This window comes from Manacus vitellinus, unplaced genomic scaffold, assembly GCF_001715985.3.
Source record: "Manacus vitellinus isolate BGI_N305 unplaced genomic scaffold, ASM171598v3 scaffold_22_pilon, whole genome shotgun sequence".
NCBI lineage: Eukaryota > Metazoa > Chordata > Aves > Passeriformes > Pipridae > Manacus > Manacus vitellinus.
The window spans coordinates 10,605,126-10,626,790 of record NW_021939632.1 but is presented as its reverse complement, the minus strand read 5'-3'; the positions used below and the strand labels follow the sequence as shown (position 1 = coordinate 10,626,790).

The following is a 21,665-nucleotide window of genomic DNA, read 5'->3' as shown; positions in this document are numbered from 1 at the left end:
TTAAAGACTGTACATTTGATTTTGTTTTTCAGAATCAGCAGCACATAGAAGAGAGTCAAACAGGATGGGCAGGCGGAGTAGGTTTTCTTGTTGTACTCTGGTTTGATTCACTGAAAAGCTACGGCTTTCTGCATCTTCCCATCAGTGTTTTGAAACATGAAGCACCCTTCTGAGTCATAACAACACTACTGCTTAAACCTGTTGCACTGTAGGACTGAGACTTTTAATACTGTGCTAGATGTAGTATCTGGCTACCTGCTTTCTGAATTTAAAAACCTATTTCTGCCTCCGTTTGAAAATCTTAGACCAACTGACCAGACACAGCACTGAAGGGAGGGAAGTCATGAAAAGAGGTAGATTTATAGTGCAATGTAATTATTAGAAGCATCCTGGAGGCTAAGGATAGATGTAAAACTCCTCTGATGACACTAGGGCAAAGGATCAGATTGGCTATCATAGTACTTGAAGAGTAAAACCTGCCCATTCATAACAGTTTTAGTGCCAAGTGCTGCACATCTTCAGCTGGTGGGAGCCTTCAAGGTAAGACACCCCACTTGCAATGGTAGGTGATACTTCTCTGTATCTACTTCTAAGCAAAAGAAGTTTTTCTCCACCCAGTAGAGACAAAACACATACCTTTCGAAACTTGCAGTGAAAACAAGCCTTCAAGGAAATTTTAAGAGCGTGAGATCAGTATTTACAATCATATAGTCCAACTGTGAATATGTACTACTGCTTATGTTTACTTATGTTTACAGGCAGGGCAAGTTAACAGAACCCAGTGTGCAGAACCTCACACTGTGCCTGAATGTCTTGCAGTGGACTTAACTGTGAGCTTCATTTTCAGTACACTGTCCTTTAGGAGACGTGTTTTAATATGAAGAGCACACATTTACAAGGATTAGTTATTTTACTTCATCCTTTTCATTTTTTGCCACTTCTCTTGAGATTCTCATGGCAGGTTTTTATTACAGCTAAAGAAATTACACATATGCATAAATCCACATTTGTGGGGTGCTTGAGGTATCTGTATTATCAGTTTAAGAAATTTGACATGACAGGTTAGAAATTGTAATCTATAATGACTGGGAGATTGAATATCATAGGTCCCCTTTGAACTGATTTTATTATGTGCACTATAATCTGTTAAACAGCTCAGACAGTCTTATTTACATCTCATCTACTGTTTTTCTTCCATTGTTTCAGTTCTTTGTTTCTACACCTTATTTTACATCAGACAGCAGTTCATACTACAAAATTTTTAGTGACAAAAATGGTTATAAGCATATTCACTACATCAATGGCTCTATGGTAAGTCAAGCAAAGTGTTCTACATTGATCTACTGTAAGTTCCTGAAATAATGCTACAAAATTCAGTAACTTAAATATTTTTCTACACAGGAGAATGCAATCCAAGTTACAAGTGGAGAATGGGAGGCAATATACATTTTCAGAGTAACAAATGATGCAATGTAAGTGTCATGAAGAAAACAGACTGTAAATGATGTCAGTAAAAGCAACACAATCATTTGAACACCATTTGTTAGCTTGTTAGGTTATAACTAGGTATAATTTGGTTTTTATCTGAATGCATCCACTACAAATTCGTATACAAAGGCACTGCATAGGTTTGCAAACATGGTTTACTTCTGAGAGATTCTTTGCAAATTGTCCTTAATTTTCTATTTAATCACCTCTCTTAGACATATTTAAAAATACTTCATTTATTCATGTGTTTAATCCTTACACAATTTGCAGTTACTTGTCTTTTTATGATGCCTCATTCAGCTTACTGTATAGATAGATACAGCTTACATAATTGGAATGATTAGCTCATGAGAATTAGAAAGAACTATTTATATGTCTTATGTGTCATCTAATCATAGATTGAGTGAGGATTTATTAAAATAAAAAGTATATAAGCATTGCATGCAGAAATCTCAAAAAGTCTAAATTAACTTCCAAGATGGCTTTTCATCTTGCTGCAGGTTCATAGGTCATAACTTTGTGGATTATTTATTAACATATAAATGAATTTACAGTTTCTATTCAAGCAATGAATTTGAAGGCTATCCAGGAAGAAGGAATATTTACAAGTAAGTGTTATCAACATTATCTTAATGATAGTAGGTTGATAGAAGATATCTGAATTTGTTGATAAAACAATTTAATTTCAATATGTTTAAAATGTAATTTCACAAGTATTGTAAGTAAATCTCAGATTATATCTGAGAATTGAGAAATAACATCTAGGATTTAAATACACTCTTGGGAAAAAAATCAATAAAGAGACCAAGCATTTATTTTTAAATTGAACAGTTCTGAAAGTACAATTCCTGTATTCAAGAATGTGATGCAGACACATGTGAAGTAAACTGTAGCAAAATAACTATTTATTTTATTTTTCTCCTAGAATCAGTATTGGAAGTAAACCTATAAGAAAACAATGCATTACTTGCAATTTAAGAAAAGAGAGATGTCAGTATTATACAGCAAGATTCAGTGAACGTTCTAAGTATTATGCCTTGATCTGTTATGGTATGTATAGCATGGAAGCGGATATATAATCAGTTGTTCTTTCAAATTTATCAGTGCTGTAGTTAATACTATAGTTATGTGGTTAATACGTATGAACAGTGAGGTCACAATCTAAAAAAAAAAAAGAAAAAAGTATCCAAGGTTTCCCTTTTGTGTATTTCATATAAAGTTTACTGTTCTTCTGATTCTGCACTGACTGATCAGCTGAAAAGTTCCTTAGAATTTCTGTTGAGCAGAGAACCAAATGTAGCAAATAACAACACCTTTCAATCATTCCTGCACAGAACAGTCAGTAAGGTCGTCACCATGTGAAAGGCGCACACCTTCACAAATACGATGTGACATATTCTCAGAAGAATGTTTCACATTGTTAATTCTGCATTTGCCTTATGTAATCACATCTCAGGTATTAACTAGATGTCACTTCATCTCTAGGGTGGAAGAGTTTGTTAGTGGATTTAAAGTTCCTTCTATTATGTTTGCTAAGCAATGCCTGTATGTATGCAAGCCTTTGTACGCACAGTACCTTATGTATATCGTGGAGCAGGGACTTGTGGGTTACCCAGCAGAGAAGATTCAGATCTGTGTGTCAATTTAAGCTCTTTAACTCCTGTCAGTTACCAATGTTAATGTAATATACACTACATCACCAAATTCCAGCTTCAAACTGTAAAGTGCCTTCTTATGATTCTTATGACAGGTCCTGGGATTCCCATTTCTACCCTTTTTGAGAACCACGGTGATAGAGGTACTGCAAGTATCCTGCCTATTTCTGACCAATTGTTATACTCCTTGATCTTCACTATGCAGATCCTATAATACAATATTTAGGCTTGTAATCAAGAATTTTTCATCTTATTTGATATTAAAATATCTATTATCCTTCTAAATTTGTTAATTAGTGAAATCCAAGTATGAATGAAAACACTGATGCCTTTATTTTAATTCCTGAGTCCATCACTTTTATAGGATCCTGATGTTTTCCCTGTTTATCCATTATAGATAAAATGAACATCAGCAACTCTTTGTCTACCAAATTTTGAGTCAAACTTTGTGGAAAATACTGTGCTTCACAGACTATTCCTTTTCATATTTGGATGAACAAAAGACTTCTTGCTTTCTTTCATGAGGCAACACTACCTTATACAAAAGGCAATGGTGTGCTATTTAGAGTTTGACCCATTGTGCTGTACTAATTAGAATTTGGATCAGTGACTTGCGCTTTAGCCATCAGTAGAGATGTCAGGGAAGAGCAGAAGTTCTTTCAGATGATCAGTTCAAAAAACTGCTTCAGACAAGGTGTAATTATTGATGCAAAGTGGAATCTTCAGCAAGAAACATTCAGAGCCCTCATTCTTTAAGTAGCCTGTCAGTGAGGACTGTTTGCAACCAAGCCAAGGAGGAACTTTCTAACAATGAAAATATTATTTGCTCTGAAGTGAATTTTCTGTCTCTGTCCCTTCTTTTTCTCTAAAAGTTCATCTTCATCTTAAAGCCCTCAATGTTAAGCCCTCTTAAAGCCCTCCCTGAAATGTTACAAAAACTAGCATGATCCTGTATAAAATTTCAGTGACTTAGCATTCTCCTTCCTTCCCCAATAATCACTGGAAACAAATTGGTAGTTGTAATGGTCCTTGCAGTTCATCCTGTATTGATAACCCAGATCACTATTAACTGAGTGATGTCTGACCAGAAACATAAAGACATGAAAACATAAGGAAGACAAATGCCACAATATTGTTAAGCTAAATTAATCTGTGGTGCTTCAGGTAGAAATCAATTAATTGCAATATAATATTTAGACTCCAAAAGCAGTTGGTACATCTTAGTTTTTAACTACTCAAAAATGTTTGCAGATGGAAAAGATTGGTTAACATGTCTATTGCAATTATGCTATAAAAACACTGTGTTCTGATACTTCTTTTGCAAAAGGTTTAAATACAGTTCATGCATGGATTTTTTCATATATAACCTATTCTCATAGGTCTCTGTTTTCCCTGATTCATTATTACCTTGTTTATCAAGGGCCCCTACTACCTTATCAAACTGTGAAGTGCATGAAATGCAGCTAAGTGCCCAACTACAATTATGTGTTTCTTAACCTCTCTGCAGGAGAGAAAAGTTTCATGTAATGCATTTTCACTACTGGTTTCATGATGACTCATTCAACTGTGCTATTATTCTTCAAGAATAAAAACAAATTCAGGCTTGTCTTAGACTTTTTCATTACCTTTTTTGGATTAATTTTCCTTATGTCCCTTGCTTTCATAATCTCTTCTGTGGTACAAAACTGTTTTTAGTAAATCCATTTTCATTGCAATTGGCAGCATTTTAATATCATCCATGAATTTTAGTAGGATATATGCAGGTAAACTAATATACACCAATTTGGAAGCTCCTTCCAGAATGTCTACAATTCAGTTGTGGTATTGGACAAATTTAAGGAGTTTTGAGGGGAAAGGGAAAGGGTTCAGCTTAGTTTGGGTGAGTATCCAAAGCTAGGATGATCTTTCAGCCATACAAAAAAACACTTGAGGCTACTTGTCAAGAGTACTTTGAAAGAACAAATTCCACTGTTATATTTCCAGCATTTCCTGAGCAGTACTATCGAGCTCAGTACATATTGAGAGAAGAAGACTTCTTGTATTTTTTTGAGCATTTCCAGAAACAGGGAGGTGGGGAAAGGTAAACTAAAAAAGAAAAATCTCCTGCAATTTTAAAAGGTTCTTTCATTTTGAAAGTGAAGCTAAAAGTCACAGATTTCCATTATGTACAACATTTCTTCATCCATCACTACTCATTGGAAAGCACATAAATAAACAAGTAAGACACATGATGGGATGAATTTTGCATTTCCAGCTCCCACTATTTTAAAAAAATGGAGTGAGGACTCTGCAAGAGGAAGAAGTTTCTTCCATAACATGTGGGACTCAAACATTTAGAGGCAACATGTGAAATGATTTGCATTGCAAAATGTACATCTTATAAAAATCTAATGAGTATTTGTGCACTGCAATACCAGTGTTTTGCTTTCATTTAGCTATGTGATCAAGCCCAGTTAGAAGTGTCTGAGTGGATTTTATTACTCTGCTTGTAAAAGTCAGATTTCCTTTCTGTTCTAATAACACAAAATAAATGAATGTTAATTAATGAAGAGAAATTAACAATAAATCAGTAAATAATTCAGGCATTTCTTTTACTTAGAGCTCAGAGTATTGGAAGACAATAGGGAATTACAGTCTGCTTTGCAAGAGATCCAGCTGCCAAAAGAAGAAGTTAATAAACTTGAAGTGGATGGTATAAGTAAGAATTACACATGCTTATTATACTTTTTACTGCTACCATTTTAATATTTTTCCTTAATTTTGTGATAGTAAGTATTGTCTTTCTGTAGAACAAACTTGTTAGCCTGTCAGATTGGGAAGAAGAGGCCTGGTTCTGCCCTGCTCAACAACTAATTTGTCTTTGCCTCAGGGTATCTGTCAGTAAAATAGTAGCTAAAATACAGCTCTGCTTCACAATACAATTTTTTTAAAATTCTTTAATACTACTAATAAAATATTTAAATATTGTGTAAAAACTATATAATGTGGTGGTAATAAAATGTGAAATATAAACTGCTGTTCATGTTTTATACATTAAATTCATTTGCACGCACTGATCTTTTCACTAGTGACTTTACAAAAAGTATTCCGTGGTAATAAATTAAAAAAGTTTCAAAAACTAATTTCTGGTAATCTTAGCAACTGTTACATTCCTAGTTATGCTTTTCTAGGCACCTGGAAAAACTGAGAACTAGGCTTTTGTGAAATAATAATTTTATGCATAGCTAAATTAAACTAAATGTGGGTACTTTATTTCTTCAAAGTTGTTCTTCAGCAGCTCCATATAAACAGTTAATTGCATCAGTTCTGTATTTCACAGTTCATGTGTTGTGTAATGTGTGCTGATTCATGTTCATATACTCTTACACCAAACTCTGGATTATGCGTAAAGGAATCATTTTAACCACTAAGAATATAATTTTAATATGTCTTTTCTAGCTTTGTGGTACAAAATGCTTCTACCTCCACAGTTTGATAGATCCAAGAAGTACCCTCTGCTTATTCAGGTGTATGTAACACTTCCTTTCTTTGAATTTTGTTTTGTCAAAACCCCCATACTTTCTATAATTTAACAAAACCTAGTACATTTGCAACATTTTAGGAAGTAAAAGCAAAACTACGTAGTTCTGTACTGTCTGTTGTGGTGGGTTTTTTTAATATATTTCTGGAAAAGAAATTTAAGCCAATGGAGATGGATAAGGTTTTTAATGTTAATCTTAGCATGGTAAAGGTTAGTTTCTCAGAGAAAGGAAAGGCTAAAAACATGTGGGCTATTCCTTGTAGTTCTTAGCCCTGTAGCTGCTTCTGTTTATTATGAGGCAGTCTGAAAGTATTGATTTCAGCTTTTTTAATATGAAAAATACAGGAGCCTGCTTAATTTTTTAATTAAAAAAAATGCCTAAACTATGTGGACTGGCTTCTCTAAGAGCATTGGAAATAATTTATTGCAGGCAAAAAAGGCAATAAAAATTGCAGTGGAAAAAAAAAACATAATAAAAAAATATGCAGAAAGGAGAAATGAGTAGATGTAATAAACTTTGCATCATTTTATTAACTAGTGATGATCCAAAGGTCCAAGAATGCTTAGTATGTGTGAATGAAGTTTAGAGTAGAAGAGTCCTGTCCTTAAGGTCAAATGTGTATTTGCTTTAGGCCATTCTCATGAGGAGTGTCTCCCTGTATTGCTCAGCTCTATAGGGTGTGTTCTGCCCACAGCTCCAACAGCACATGATATTTCTCACTGAAACAAATAAGGTCTGGTGATGGCCAGAAAGTGTAAAGAGCTCTACTTCTTTCTTCTGTTTTCTTTGGTATTGCTGCATGTGGAGATCAAATGCAGAAAAGCACCAAAAAGGGCTATCACCCCTAAGGAATGTGGAGAGAGAAAAGAACTGAGTCTTTGAGGCATAACTCTTCCAAAGATTCCCCTTAGGACAGTCACCTGATAGTGCACCCCTTAACCTGAGCTAAAACTTATTATTTTCCTTAGGCATAAGACCTAAATGATTAAGATAGATTTTAGATAGCAAAATCTCATAAATATATGAAAATGTTAGCTGAATTGTTTGTCTACTGGGCTCTCTGAACAACAGACACGCAGCAAAATATATGTGGAGAAAATGTTAGCATACATAGCATGTATAGCTATAGTCCAGTGTCCAGTAACCATTTATAAATGAGTTGAAAATGTGTGAATTTTCATCCTCAGGTATGGAGGACCTTGCAGTCAGAACGTGAAGGAAACATTTAGCATTAGCTGGATAACCTATCTTGCAAGCAAAGAGGGAATTATTGTTGCTCTAGTGGATGGCAGAGGGACAGCTTATCAAGGTGACAAAATTTTGCATGCAGTATATCGAAGACTTGGAGTCTATGAAGTGGAAGACCAAATCTCAGCAGTGAAGTAAGTAGACTATCTCCCTGTAAAACTGTTGTACTTACATGTCTAGAAGTAGTAATGTGAAAAAAAAATATTAAATTCTCAGCCTTTCTTCTGAAGAGCTGAGATCTTCAGGAAATAACACTTGTAAAAATAAAATATTACTGTTTGCTTCATGTCAGTGAGATTTTGGGTGGTATGAAGTCCATATACCACTAAGTCCACATCTGGACCTCACCACTTCCATTGTGTTAGAGCATCATCAAAAGCTTCAATCCTAGGCCTAAGGAAATACAAGTGAAAGTGGTGAGAGGTAAGCCAATGTATTATCCATTATCCTGAAGTTTTCCCTGTAGGGCAAACCCACCTCAGTGACCATAGAGATCCACAATGATTATCTAAAGTCAAATGTGAAGTTTGTAGCAAAACCGAACCTGCCACAAACCTTCTAAAGGTCAGTTAGTCATAAACTTGCATGCTGTGCTATGCATAAACTTGCATTATAGGATAGTTAAGAACAACAGAAAGTGCCTGAGGTCCCCAATAGGTGTTCCCCAACAGCTGCTCCTTTGAATCAAAACACTTAAAAGTGTTCCCAGAGAAAATAATTCCCTATGCAGAGTTTTGGGGAGGGAATGAAAGCTGAGGATTGTAAAGAAAGACTGACTGGTAATCTTACAGATGCAGTAGCACTGCTAAAGTGAGCAGTTAATTTGTTAATTTTTTAAGTGTTAATTTGAACCCCACAGAGATGAGTACAAGGCAGGAATATGGAATTTAGTCTAGCCTAAGGAATTTGGCCCAGCAGAGTATGGATAGATTTCCAGGTGCAACAGTAAGTACCCTCTTTCCTTCAGACCCGAGTACCTTAGCTAGAAATTGGATGTAGCAATCCAGGCCTTCACAGCTTTCTCTGCTTGTTTGAGAACACTGCCTGTACTTAAAAGTGTGTGTGAGGAGGATATCTGCTCCTTCCTCTTTCTGCCTTGTGATAATTCGTTTCCTACTCAATGATATAAACACACCATTTTCCCTTTCAGTGATAAATGAAACAGAATAGCTGTATATCATGTCAGGTTTTTTCTATTAATCTATTATTTTATTTTCTTTATTGAAAGTTTAGGAAGAGTGGCATACTTTAAAATATCACAAGAATGGTTTTTCATTACTCTGAATCATCACTCAGACATGAAATGTCAGAGACAGAGGGAACCTAAACTGATTCTGCAATTGCAAAATCTGCTGAGACAGGCCATGAAGAAATGACCTCAGTTTTCACACTTTCCAGTTTTCTGTCAGCACCTAAACTAAATTTTTATTCAGTTAAATGTAGTGCATTCCATCTTCCTGATCTAACACATGGTTTAAGATGCATGATTTTTAGAGAGGACTCTATACTCTAGAGGGAAGTTCTTGGAATGGCTTTTACTGTTGGAGGAGCCTTGGGGATTAAGATAGTAATGTAGCAAAACTGATTCATTTTTTTGCTTTTCTAACTTTGTCCCACCCAGACAGTGTCCTGAATTTTGGCTGTTGTCAGTCACTCGTGCTTGTCCTAATAAATAAGGCTAATATGTGTCCTGGGATATATCTGAACCTATTTGGTTTATCTGTCACTGTCAAACCTTTATGTTCTTTTGCCTCATGTCTTTTCTTTGCTGTTAATAATACCTCTCTAGAAATACAATCTTCAGACTCTGATGCAGGATATTTTAGGACACCTAATATTTATTATTCTCTTTAACCTGTTTGACTGTATTTCAAGCTCATTACCTACTTGGAGTGTTAGAAGATATTTTCCTCCTTATTGTTTTTTATTATTATTATTTTATTATTTCTCCAGGGAATCCCTAATCTCAGAGGCTGATACTGTGCCTCTCAAGAAATAAGAGGGTAAATAACCAGGTGGATTTTAAGTATAGGAAAAAAGAATTCTTTTGCCAAGAAGCCAGATGAGAAGAGTCCTCACCCACTGGAACAAAAATTATTATGATGAAAGTATTAATTTCAGTATTTTTTCTTCTTTCAGGAAAAATTCTTCCCTTTCCTCTGAAATACCTATTAATTGAATAATTGTTGCTTTGTAGAAATCAGACATGCTATGCTGTATATCAGTTTGCACAAATTGGTGGAATGTGTGGAAAAAATAGAAGAAGGACTATTTTTTGCTATTTTTTATAGTATTAGCAATCTTTTGTAATAATTCATTTATTTCTATGATTTTCATTTATTTCTATGATTTTCTTTTCCACAGAAAATTTATAGAAATGGGCTTTATTGATGAGAAACGAATAGCAATATGGGGCTGGGTAAGTAAGTGATTGAGTTTTTTGTATCTAGCTTTAAATAATCTTGCAGTATAATTTTTTTAACTCTTCCTTATTCTGTATGAAGTTTCTTCTACCCATGCATAATGGTATTACCAAAGGGGATAGTTCCTATTGATGCTTATGTACTTACTATTGCAACAGTGCAAGCCCTCAAAAAGGAATCTTTGGCAGCTCAAGAGGGAATTTTGAAAAGCTTATGTCTAATACATTGTTTGGACTTTAAGTGAAGCCAAATTGAGATGTTTTAATTGGCTTCACTTTTAACTTAGGGACTTACTGGCATGGTTTCAAAATTCAAGTATTGTCTGTTCTGATCCGAGATTAAAATAATGAGAAAAGTCCTATGACTATCTCTCATGAGAAAATGTGACCCTTGCATCATTCTGAGTCACTGTGTACTTTTCTGTAATGGTCAGTAGGGATGAATGTGGGTCTGAGACGTTTTCAACTTTGATAGCTTCACCAAGAAGTGGAAAAATTGAACAGTATGGGAGTTATTTCAAATTATTAGCTTTGTAACACTCCCAGAACCTTTAATAGACAAATGTACTGCAAGTCTTTATTAATAAATGGACATATTCCACTGCCCTGAGGCACTAAGAAATAGAGTAGCATACCTCAAGTACAAATTTTAGGATAGCACTGCATTCTAATAGGACAAAAATAAATTATTGGAATAGTTGGAGTTGTTTTTCTATGCTGTCAACTTCAAAGTAGGACCATTCATAAAAATGAGATGCAGAGCTATTAGTGGTTTTAATGGGAGAACTGAAGCCATCTTCAGTGACGGCACAAATGCCCCGCAGCCCCTTTAGAGAGATTTTTAAGAGGTTTAGGCCATTTGACTCAGTTGTTCATGTTTATTGTGAAGGGCTGAATCAAGAATGCATAGGCAGAACTGCTGCCCTGCCTCCCACCCAGCTTCAGCATAACTTAATTATACTGTATGGGAGAACAAGCTGATAAGCAACACCTGAGGGTGTCATGGATTAGGGATGGTACTGTCAGGAATGCTAAAGGGAGTTGGAGGCCACACTTAGTCCTTCTCTGAGTAAATTAGTAGCAGCTATCCAGCAGTAACAGGTTGCACCAACTAAAAAAACTTACAGAGTAAACTGGTATGTTAGACACTAATTAACATTGTCCAATATTTTTCTCCACATACATGTTTGTTTTTCTCTAGTTATCATCCAGAAAGACCTCTTATTTCATTCTCTTTAACTGCCTGTCTTTGCCAGGAGAATTATTCTGATCTTTCCCTGTTTGGTTTGTTTATTTTTGCTGGGGTTTGTTTATTTGTTTTTGTTGGCCCAGTTTCATTGTAAGAGGTTTGCTCAGAAACATTCTAGAGGATGGATCTTTTAAGTTTCAGTTCAACTCTAAATAAAGAAATTGCCTGATCTTAGATAGCATGTGAGCAGGGTTGCTAAAATCTTTCTATGAAGTTTCTACCAACTAATATTTAAATTACTTTGATCAGACACTGCTGTAACACCAGGATAAAACAGGTAACAGGATAAAACAGATGAAATTAAGTGACACAGACACTTAAAAGTGTTTAATTCTAGAGTAACATTAGATAATTTAAGGCCACATGAAAATATTTTAAGTCACATCATATTTTATTTCACCACAGTGTTTCCAGAACCAACTAAGAGCTTGCACATATCTAAAACATTGTATCCCAGTAGCAGATATATTAAAATGATGGCACTACTGACAAACCTATCAGTGTTTTTTCCATTTTTCTTTCTATTTATTATACCATTTCCTGGTCCATAAGCTTTGAAAGGAGTTGAAAGGTGTTTCCTTATTTATAGCCTGCAGCTTGACAGATACGCATGAATTTGTACTTTCAGTCTAACCAAACTTTTCAGGACGGCAAAAGCTCTTAAATAACCCCTAAAGCAATTCAGGTTGTGAACTCTATCTCTCTGCCTGTTACAGCGAATAGATTTATCTGCCCAATCCTAATCCTTTGCTTTATAGCCTTGTGGACTGATTTTTAAAAAGATCAAATGAGCAGATCAAATGAGCAGGAAAAATTCTATGAATTGGTGTTTCTATTACCATATCCCTCACTAGCATTTCAAGCTGGAGTGTCAAGAGAAGAGAAGAACTAACTTAACTTTTTTACAAAAAAAATGTGTAGTAGTTTTGCTTATTTCCCTTAATCTATCATATGCTACTGAGATAATCTTCAGAATTGTTCATGACACACCCCATATTTTTATCCTTCCCTCCATTCCAAAGTAAACAAAACCCCACTATTTCCCAAAGACCTTACATGAGCTTTTCCAACCTCGGTTCCATGTGCTATGGAGAGCCAAACCAAAGGCTTTTTATTTACAGCATTCTCCTGTCTCAGAAATTAGCCCCACACAGTTTCACAGATCTATTCTGATAGCCAGGCTTACTTACTAGAGCTACTATTTATTTATTTACCTACCTAACTTCTGGCTATGAACTTATTCTTCCTTTCTGGGTCTCAGTTTGAGGAATCAGGCCAGAGAATAATAACAGGAACAGTGGCAGGCAGTAGAGGGGAATTGCTCTAACTTCGAGTTCTCAAGTAGCTGAGTCTGTTAGTACTGATGATTGTGTTGGTTCAATATGCCAATCACTATCAATAACTAGGTAGTTTGTTAAGGGAGGGAAAAACCTATAGCTCTTCTTGAGGTGAACATTGAAAGGATGAGAGGCAGAGAACACAAGTTGTCATAAGGGAAGTTTTCTTTAGGTTTTAGGAAAAGAAATTTATGAAAACAGGGATCACTGATGAAGTGGATTGAGTAGGGAGGCTGTATAAAATGGATGTGACTGATTGACCTCATTTAAATCTGAAGTTAGCCCCATTTTGAGATATAGGTTGCATTAGATTACCATGAAAGACCCTACCAACTTAAATTTTTCTTTGAATAAGTGATAATAAGAGCAGTATCCTGTGATATGCATTGAAGAAGAAACAAAAAAGAAGTGATTCAATAAAATTGTCTAATCTGTCTCACAAGGAGTCACATCAGATCCATTTAAAATCACTGATTTGTTTTTAAAAAAAGCTTTTATTGCTTTGTCTGCTATGCATTCAAAGCAAAATATTTACTTTGGAATTGATTTATATGAGTTTGATTCTTCACCAGTAATTTTAAACTGTCTGTGATTTCTCCTTAGTCCTATGGTGGGTATGTAACTTCTTTGGCACTTGGATCTGGCAGTGGAGTATTTAAATGTGGAATGGCTGTGGCTCCTGTTTCCAGCTGGGAATATTACGGTATGGAAACTGATCGTAAATACTGATTTGGAAAGCAAGATGTAGCATTTAATGGCTTCTTAAATGAAATCATTGCAGGAGACTGGTGATTTGAAATGTAAAGATGTTGAAATTACTTAGACATAAAACTCTTAAGACCTTAACTTTAATGTTTTCCTTGCTGAAAATAACTCACTGCAACTGGCAGTTTGGAACAGACTTTGTTACATAGAAGAAGGTATGCCCCAGTAATTCCATATGCACATCTGTAACAGTAAGTGTGTAAAGCCCTCTCGATAAACTGCTATAGTAAGGAGTGATCTTCCTAAAAATCCTATTAAAACAGTATCACTGAATTCAGAAGCAGCTGAACTGATTTTTCTGCCAGTAATGGAATCACAGTGCACTTCAGATACTCAGATGACCTCTGTCAGGAATCAGTATCTCTGAAGACTGCAAGGTTATTTCCCAAAAGCAGTGGAAAAGAGAGGGGCTTTTGTGTCTGATATAATTTTTTAAAAATTAAATATTTTTCCCTTTAAATGTTTCTCAGCCACACGCTCTGTGTTGTTGTGTTATGATACGTATTTTTATTTATGTTTATGGAATTAGGCTCCAAACTGTTCAGAGGAAACAACTCTCAGAGTATACTCCCAAGGCCTTCCTGTGTGAATAAAACAGGCACATATTCATACTTGCCGACCTGTTAATCTTTTGGCATAGTGTAAAGGAACCTTAGTGTAAAAAAAAACATGGCATGCATGTTTTCAATGAGTAAAATGTAGCACTTTGAACACATTTACTTAGCATATGGTCGTTTGCTAAGAAGTCTTGGTTATGAAAAAATTTTTTGGTTAAATGGAAAAGATTCCTTCCCTGACTGCTAGCACAGACATTCCTTGTATTTATGGTGTTTTGCAAACAAAGGGGGAAATATTTGTATGACACAGGAAGCATAGTCTTTATGTTTTCACAGGCATCAAGATTTTTTTTAAGACATTTTTACTCACGATCACAAAATTATTACCAAAATGCAGGCATAAAGCACTGTTTTTGCAGAAGTCCTTTAATAAAAGAAGAGTTATAAAAATTTGTCTAAGAATTAAAAATTGAATGCAGTTTTTTAGTTAAAGTAGATTAGATCTGCACCATTGCAATCTTCACTTCAGCTGAATTTTCAGGAGGAAGTTTAAGAATCTTGCTAAAAACATGTTGTAAAATCCAAACAGGCAAACGTACCTCTACTAAGGAAGGAAGGAAACAGGAGGAAGTCATGAGTCATAAGTTTTGGCAAACAGAGGGCAAAACTACAGGATGCTACATATTTGAGTCTCTAAGTAGTATCAGTATATCAGAGAATGTACTGGCCCCATAGAGCTTCTAAATTCTGTCCCACAGTTTTAGACGCACAGATTCTGGACCATAATCTTTTCTCAGGAACCATCCCACCCCTCTCCATTTTGAGTCAGAGTTAGTAACAGCTGAACAGTTACAAGATGTAAAGGGAAATTCTATTCAGGGATAATGTATGTTAAAAGCATTAAATCTGTGACTGTTTGGTTAAAATTTATTTAAATTTATCTCCTTTTCCTTCTTTAATAATTGACAAGCTGAATCTTCCACTTAGTCATCATAATGCAATTCTGCTGACCTCTGTGAACTTGCTGTAGCTATACTGCTAGAAGAGAGTGGAGAATTTGGCTCAGAATACTGTAGAAATGCCAGCCATTCAGAAAGAGTCTATTTTATTGAAAACTTAAGCCCAATATGGTTGTTTGACACTGTGTTGACAACAGATATTGCACATTTTCTGTTTTCATGGAATGATAAAGGATTTTGATAAAAGATAGGCTACTTGGAGTTTTTGGTATGTAGTATATATATAAATTATCTTCAGAAGCCTTGTTTGGCTGATCTGGGAGACATAGTACACATCTCTAGCACTCAATGATAGCACATGTAAAGGATACATAATAAACCATGGGAACAAGAGTATATTGAGTCATTTTCCTTTTCTAGTAGGATTCTCATTTCTATTTTTTAACAAAATTATTCTAATACAGTGTATCAAACTGGACAACAAGATAGACAATCCCAATTTGTAATGATTACAATGGCAGTCACCTCTCTTTTGAAAGGGAAAGATGCCAGGTCTTCTTTGTCAGAAAGCCCTGACTCCGTTAAATAAATAAAATTCTTGTAATACTGCAGCTTGACTGCTCAATATGTGTCAGTTACTTTTTCAAGGCAAGGTCACAAAGAAAGTAATGTTCTGGTAGTGACAGCTGCTGTGTCAGTTTTCCATAAATTTTCATAACAGCTCTTAGTTAAAGTACAAATACCAAGGCAGCTCAAAGATAGATGTTCCTACCGATTTCATGGTGATAGATATTTTTCAGTTATTGACATATATTTTGTCAAATCTGTTAACAGTCTTTGCTGTAGTTAGAAAAAGGAATTGAACAGAGACCTGAACTGCAATGGGCCACTTTTTCAGTTCATGCCTGTATCCTTTCCAGCTCCTCCAGTTGCTGCATATAGACACTCAACAGGAAAAGGACAACATACATATCCATATTTACTGTATATAAAAATACAAATCCTCAAATACTTTTTTAAGGTATCAGAATTAGTCTATGTCATCTTTCCACCATGCACCTTTGTTGGCTTATTGGCTTATTAAATGACTTCTGGAGTTCAAGCCAATAACATAAAGCAGTATCAATTAATTGCCTTTATCCACAAAACCTTCTGTTGGTTCCACAGCTGAGTATTAAACCACTGTTTCTGCAAAGAAGAGAGAACAGTCATTAATTAGCCTTCTTAGTTGATTTTTTAAAATATGTTTAAATTTTGTATATTATGAGGAAACCAAGCTGAACAGAGACAGTTAAACATCATTTAATTTTCTATGTGTCACTGAAGGCACAAAAATATCTGTACTTTCTCTATCTATAGCTTTCTTCTTTAATTTCAGCATCTATCTACACGGAACGATTTATGGGTCTTCCTGTAGAGTCCGATAATCTTGAGAACTACAAGGTGAGAATTCTGTATGTGTTGATCTGAATTTGAATCACACTTCCATGGACAAGTAGAATTGTGAAGAAAGAAAATGACCCACCAAGTCTCATAGTGACAGTCCTGCAGTAGCTAAGCTACTGCTGTGAAATTCTTATCTCCATAATGAATTGTGGGTTTGTATTTATAAAGCCCAAAAATGCTAAATTGAAATCCTTATTTTCTCACTTGGACAAGTCAGACAGTTCTATCAGTGCAAACCATTACCCTAGGAAAGAACTCAAGTGAGAGAGAGGCACTAAATATCAAATACGTTTCTGATAGCGTAGAGATGCTTGTGATAGTATAGACAGAGAGCTGCAAGCCAAGCTTGCCCGTGGAGATTCACAGATTCATAGTTTGGAATTAACCTCTTAGATCATAGTCTAACCACTAACCTATCACTGCCAAGTCCACCACTAAACCATGTCCCCAGTGCCACTTCTACACATCTTTTAAATAACTCCAGGGATGGAGATGCAACCACTTCCCTGGGCAGCCTATTCCAATGCTTGAAAACTCTTTCCATGAAGAAGTTTTTTCTCATATCCAATCCAAACTTCCTCTGGCACAATTTGAGGCCATTTGCTCTTGTCCTGTCACTGGTTGCCCAGGAGAAGAGGCCAACCCCCACCTGGCTACAACCTTCTTTCAGGTAGTCGTAGAGAGCTATAAGGTCCCCCCTAAGCCACCTTTTCTCCAGGCTAAACACCCTCAGCTGTTCCTCATATGACTCACTCTCCAGACCCTTTACCAGTTTCACTGCCCTCCTCTGGACAATCTTCAGAACCTCCATATCTTTCTAGTCATGAGGTGTCCAAAACTGAACACAGGATTTGAGGTGTGGCCTCACCAGTACCAAGTACAGAGGAACAATCAATTCCCTAGTCCTGCTGGCCACACTATTTCTGATACAGGCTAGGATGCCTTTGGCCTTCTTGGCCACCTGGGCACAGGCTGGCTCATGTTCAGCTGCTGTTGACCAGCACCCCAGGGCCTTTTCTGCCAGGCAGCTTTCCAACCATTCTTACCCCCGGCCTGTAGTGCTACATGGGGTTGTTGTGAGCCAAGACCAGGACCTTGCGCTTGGCCTGATGCAGCTTGTTCAGATGCCTTGCGCTGCCTGATGCCTTGTTAGATGCCTCTATAATATATATATATATATATATATATATATATGGCTTCTCTTGTAATCTCAGATTGTTATGAAGTCACTGCTGTCATTATTTTGTCAGGTCAACTGTTTTGATTGTTTTTCTACAAGGTAATGAAAACCTTTTAGCAATGTGAGTGAATGAGTGAATGATTTAAATTGAAGTTGCTGAACTATTCACTTTTCCTCTCAACAGAATTCAACTGTGATGGCAAGAGCAAAGAATTTCCAAAACGTGGAGTATCTTCTCATCCATGGAACAGCAGATGGTGAGGTTTGCAAATGGCAGAACAAACACAGAGCCAGAATCCCTTTGTTTGAAAAACATTAAGCATCTATCTGTGCCTTTGATTAGAGTCAGTACTTAGATCTTTGGTAGATTTCCATTTGACTTATTATAAGATGCTTTCTCATTCTTAGTAATGTCAATTGTATCACTTGATAATTAGTGGACACAACTTAATGCACTATAATTTTATGCTTTGTGGTATTTACACATTTCAACAGGCAATCTCTTTTTTTCCTTTTTTAGATAATGTACATTTTCAGAACTCAGCACAAATTGCAAAAGCTCTGGTTAATGCACAGGTGGATTTCCAGGCTATGGTAAATAATAGACTATTCATTTTGAGCAGTGGTTCATAACTTTATCAATAAGCTTATCTGACACTTGGCAATATTTTAATAACCCAGTTCAACAGAACATAATTCAAAATCTGGCAATTACTAGTGCATTTGTTACTCTTCATAAAAACAATTTCTCAATTTCTTCCCCAAAGGATTTGCCTGCACTTTTTTTTGCCTTGCCCTTTGCATGCTACCAGGATTTCCCCTTTGTCAAGAATAACTTGGAGGCTTTTAAAATGAGCCAGGGAAAAGAATAAGAATCCAGCCTCCTTATGAATGTTGTTGATAGCTAGTAAAGGAGATGAAAAGAGCTGGCTTCTGGGGCCAAAATCTCACTGGTTCTGATAGATTTTATCTTGAACTGGATTTGCCTGCCACAGGCATGAGGTGAAACAAGCAAAAAGGGTATAAGGTATCCAAAAAGTATATTCAGGATCAGGAAAATAAAAGTTCTCTGAAAAGCTTGCTTGGGGTAGCAGGCAAAGAGAGAACCATATAGGCAAGAGGTTACAGGATAGAAAGGAGGAATGAGTAGGGGGAAGGTAGTTCTGACCTACATGCTAACCTCTGCTTCTAAACCTTTTTTCTCAGGGCTATTAACCAAAGTGTTTGCTTGCTATCAAATATACTGGCCTTCTGCTTGAGTCCAGTTTCACAGGACCATGAACCCCCGGAAAAGGGATCACACATCTCCCTGTACTTGGGGTTTGTAGGCCCTTTTGTGTATTTTCTGCCTCCTTCACTAATATTGAGCAAATCTGGGTTATTCCTTAAGCATCTGGAATACTGTATGGAGTTGTAGTCATCCTGGTTCAGCTACAGTGGAATGGCAGATATTACTGAGAGTTAACATAATTTATATATGTATTTTATTTCCAGTACACTATTCACTATGTTCATGGCTCTGCTGTAATATTTGTATATTACAATATTTGTATATTAGGATATTTTTAATAGAATTCAAAAAAAATTAACTGAAAGTTTGTTGCTTAGAGCCCAGTATTTATTCCTAAGCAAGACTATGACCCCTATTGCCCAGGCTATGCAGCAGGTTGAGGACTTTTCATCCCTAAGGGCATCTCAAAGCTCTTTTGCCTGGCTTGATACAACTGACTTGTAAGTACTGAGGCAGTAACACTTACTCTTAGGTTACAGAAGGTTTAGAAACTTTTTCATCAAGAATATTAATATATTGGGCACATATGAAAAAACATATGAAAATATATGAAAAAAATTTTCGAGTCCCTCTGTTTTCTTGTGGCATTCACTTTCTCCTTTATGGTAAGAAAATACATTTCTTGTATTGCTTAACTCTGCTGAATTGAAAACATAACATAGGAGGTTTATGTTTTGGTTTTTTGTTTTTTTTTTTTTCAGTGGTATACTGACCAGAACCATGGAATTCCAGGGCTTTCCAGCAAACATCTCTATACACATATGACCCACTTCCTAAAAAAATGTTTTTCTTTGTCTGAATAAGTAGGCTATTCAGAGCATCCTAAGGCATCTGAGACATCTCTGGGAGAATGCAATGGTAACAGTGCCCAAGTTATATAGTTTTCAGGTGAATTGATAGCAGGAACTTTGAAGTTTTAAACTCGATGTTTACATCCACTTTGGATATTATATATTACCAAATGTTATGGAAATACATGTTTTGACACATGTAACACCTGTTTGATAGAATAAATAAAATCAGAATGTAAAATGTCGTGTGCATTTATTGCCAACTTGCTTAAACTTACGTTCTGCAGTCCAAAGAAAGGTGTTTTGTTGCAAAGACACACTGTCAGATTAATATGTTTGCATTTGTTAACTATAACTGTAAAATGGGAAAGGACAAAGAAAGCAGTACAAGTACCTAATTAGCATCCTAACAAGAACCAGTTTCTCAAAATTCATTTCCAATTTCTTGAAAAGAATCCAAGTGGGTATAGCTGAAGTTTGGATACTTTTTGAGAGTATTGAATGCTGTGTTCAAATTTTATTCAACTCTTATCTGAAACCTTGATTCTGCAAAACTCTCAGTGTTCAGGTTTAAACATGAAAGCAGGACATTCATGATAACTATTTTATCTCAGTGTTTTTTCTCCCTGTATTCAAAATATGCAAGCCATATTTGCCTGTTTTTAATCTCTAATCATCACCTCAGCATTCAAATTAATCTCAGTGTCATTCATCCCAGACTGAAGGGGAAGGATCAAAGGATTATGCAAGCTTTCTTTGCTTTGTTTCCAGTGAAACTATTTTAGGGGGTCTTTTAAAAATGATAGAAGCTAATAATGATTGGAATACTTGTATTCTTTTGATTAGTAATTAAATCAGTCCTGTCATAATATAAGAATATTAACCAGATAATTGGCAAGAGATCCATTGTAGATTAGATGATTCCTTTTTCACATGTTTAAAAAATTCTGAGGTAGCCTACTGCATAAGAACCATGGTTTGTCTAACACAGTATCTCATCTCTGCTATTATTGGGAGTACAAAATAACCTGAAAAAGATTGTGTTGCCTTCCTACAAAGCAAGCTGCTTCCTAACTCTCAGTCAGAGATCAGTTGCTGCTTCTTTGTGGAAAAGCAAGGGGTTTCATTTGACTTTCTTGACAAAAACATGGGACTTAGCCAAAATAATTAAAATGTGGAAGTGATTTGCTATGTAACAGCTTCCTTCGTTTGTTAATGGCAATATCAAATCTGATTTTCCACACATGAGAACATTCCTTAGATACATCTTTATGTAAATGTAGTTGCCAAGCTGTTTGTAATGGTTAAATTATACTTTGATGGGAACTCTTCAGAAAATACTCAATTAGTTCAGGTTTTTTTGGAAACGCTGCCAATTATGTGACGTTAATGAGCTTTTTGTTGGTAATGTAATTAAAATTCAACTCCTATAATGGCTAAAGGAAAAATTACAGCTCTAAGAAAGTTAACATTAAGCAAATATAACATGAAGTGGGGCTAATTAGATGTTGATTATATGGTCCTATGTGCATTTGCTGCACACAACAGTAGTCTCAGAAATGTGATTATCTTACAAATAAGGAATACAATTCAGTTGAAAATACTGAGATTTAACTCTGAGTTTCTTATATTGATACAGCACAATGGAAATCATCGCAACACTGTGGTGAAAGAGATAAAAATCTTATCCCAGATGCTTGAAGGTTTAAGATACCTGAATATGTCAGTGGCAACCCAGAGCAATTTTCGAAAGAGC

General features: G+C 35.7%; 1 protein-coding gene across 1 annotated transcript in view; it reads left to right on the top strand.

Annotated features, from left to right (window-relative positions):
- The window catches only part of FAP (fibroblast activation protein alpha), a 38,450-nt gene extending 17,708 nt beyond the window's left edge, over nt 1-20,742 (top strand). Inside the window, exons 12-26 of the mRNA XM_008933848.2 lie at nt 33-77; nt 1,207-1,311; nt 1,402-1,472; nt 2,043-2,096; nt 2,414-2,538; nt 3,239-3,286; nt 5,743-5,841; nt 6,582-6,651; nt 7,852-8,046; nt 10,277-10,331; nt 13,524-13,623; nt 16,580-16,644; nt 18,012-18,084; nt 18,348-18,421; nt 19,820-20,742. Coding sequence (XP_008932096.2) covers nt 33-77; nt 1,207-1,311; nt 1,402-1,472; nt 2,043-2,096; nt 2,414-2,538; nt 3,239-3,286; nt 5,743-5,841; nt 6,582-6,651; nt 7,852-8,046; nt 10,277-10,331; nt 13,524-13,623; nt 16,580-16,644; nt 18,012-18,084; nt 18,348-18,421; nt 19,820-19,921 — 1,281 coding nt within the window. The 3' untranslated portion in view covers nt 19,922-20,742. The remainder of the gene's footprint in view (nt 1-32; nt 78-1,206; nt 1,312-1,401; nt 1,473-2,042; nt 2,097-2,413; nt 2,539-3,238; nt 3,287-5,742; nt 5,842-6,581; nt 6,652-7,851; nt 8,047-10,276; nt 10,332-13,523; nt 13,624-16,579; nt 16,645-18,011; nt 18,085-18,347; nt 18,422-19,819) is intronic.
- Nucleotides 20,743-21,665: the final 923 nt, after the last annotated feature.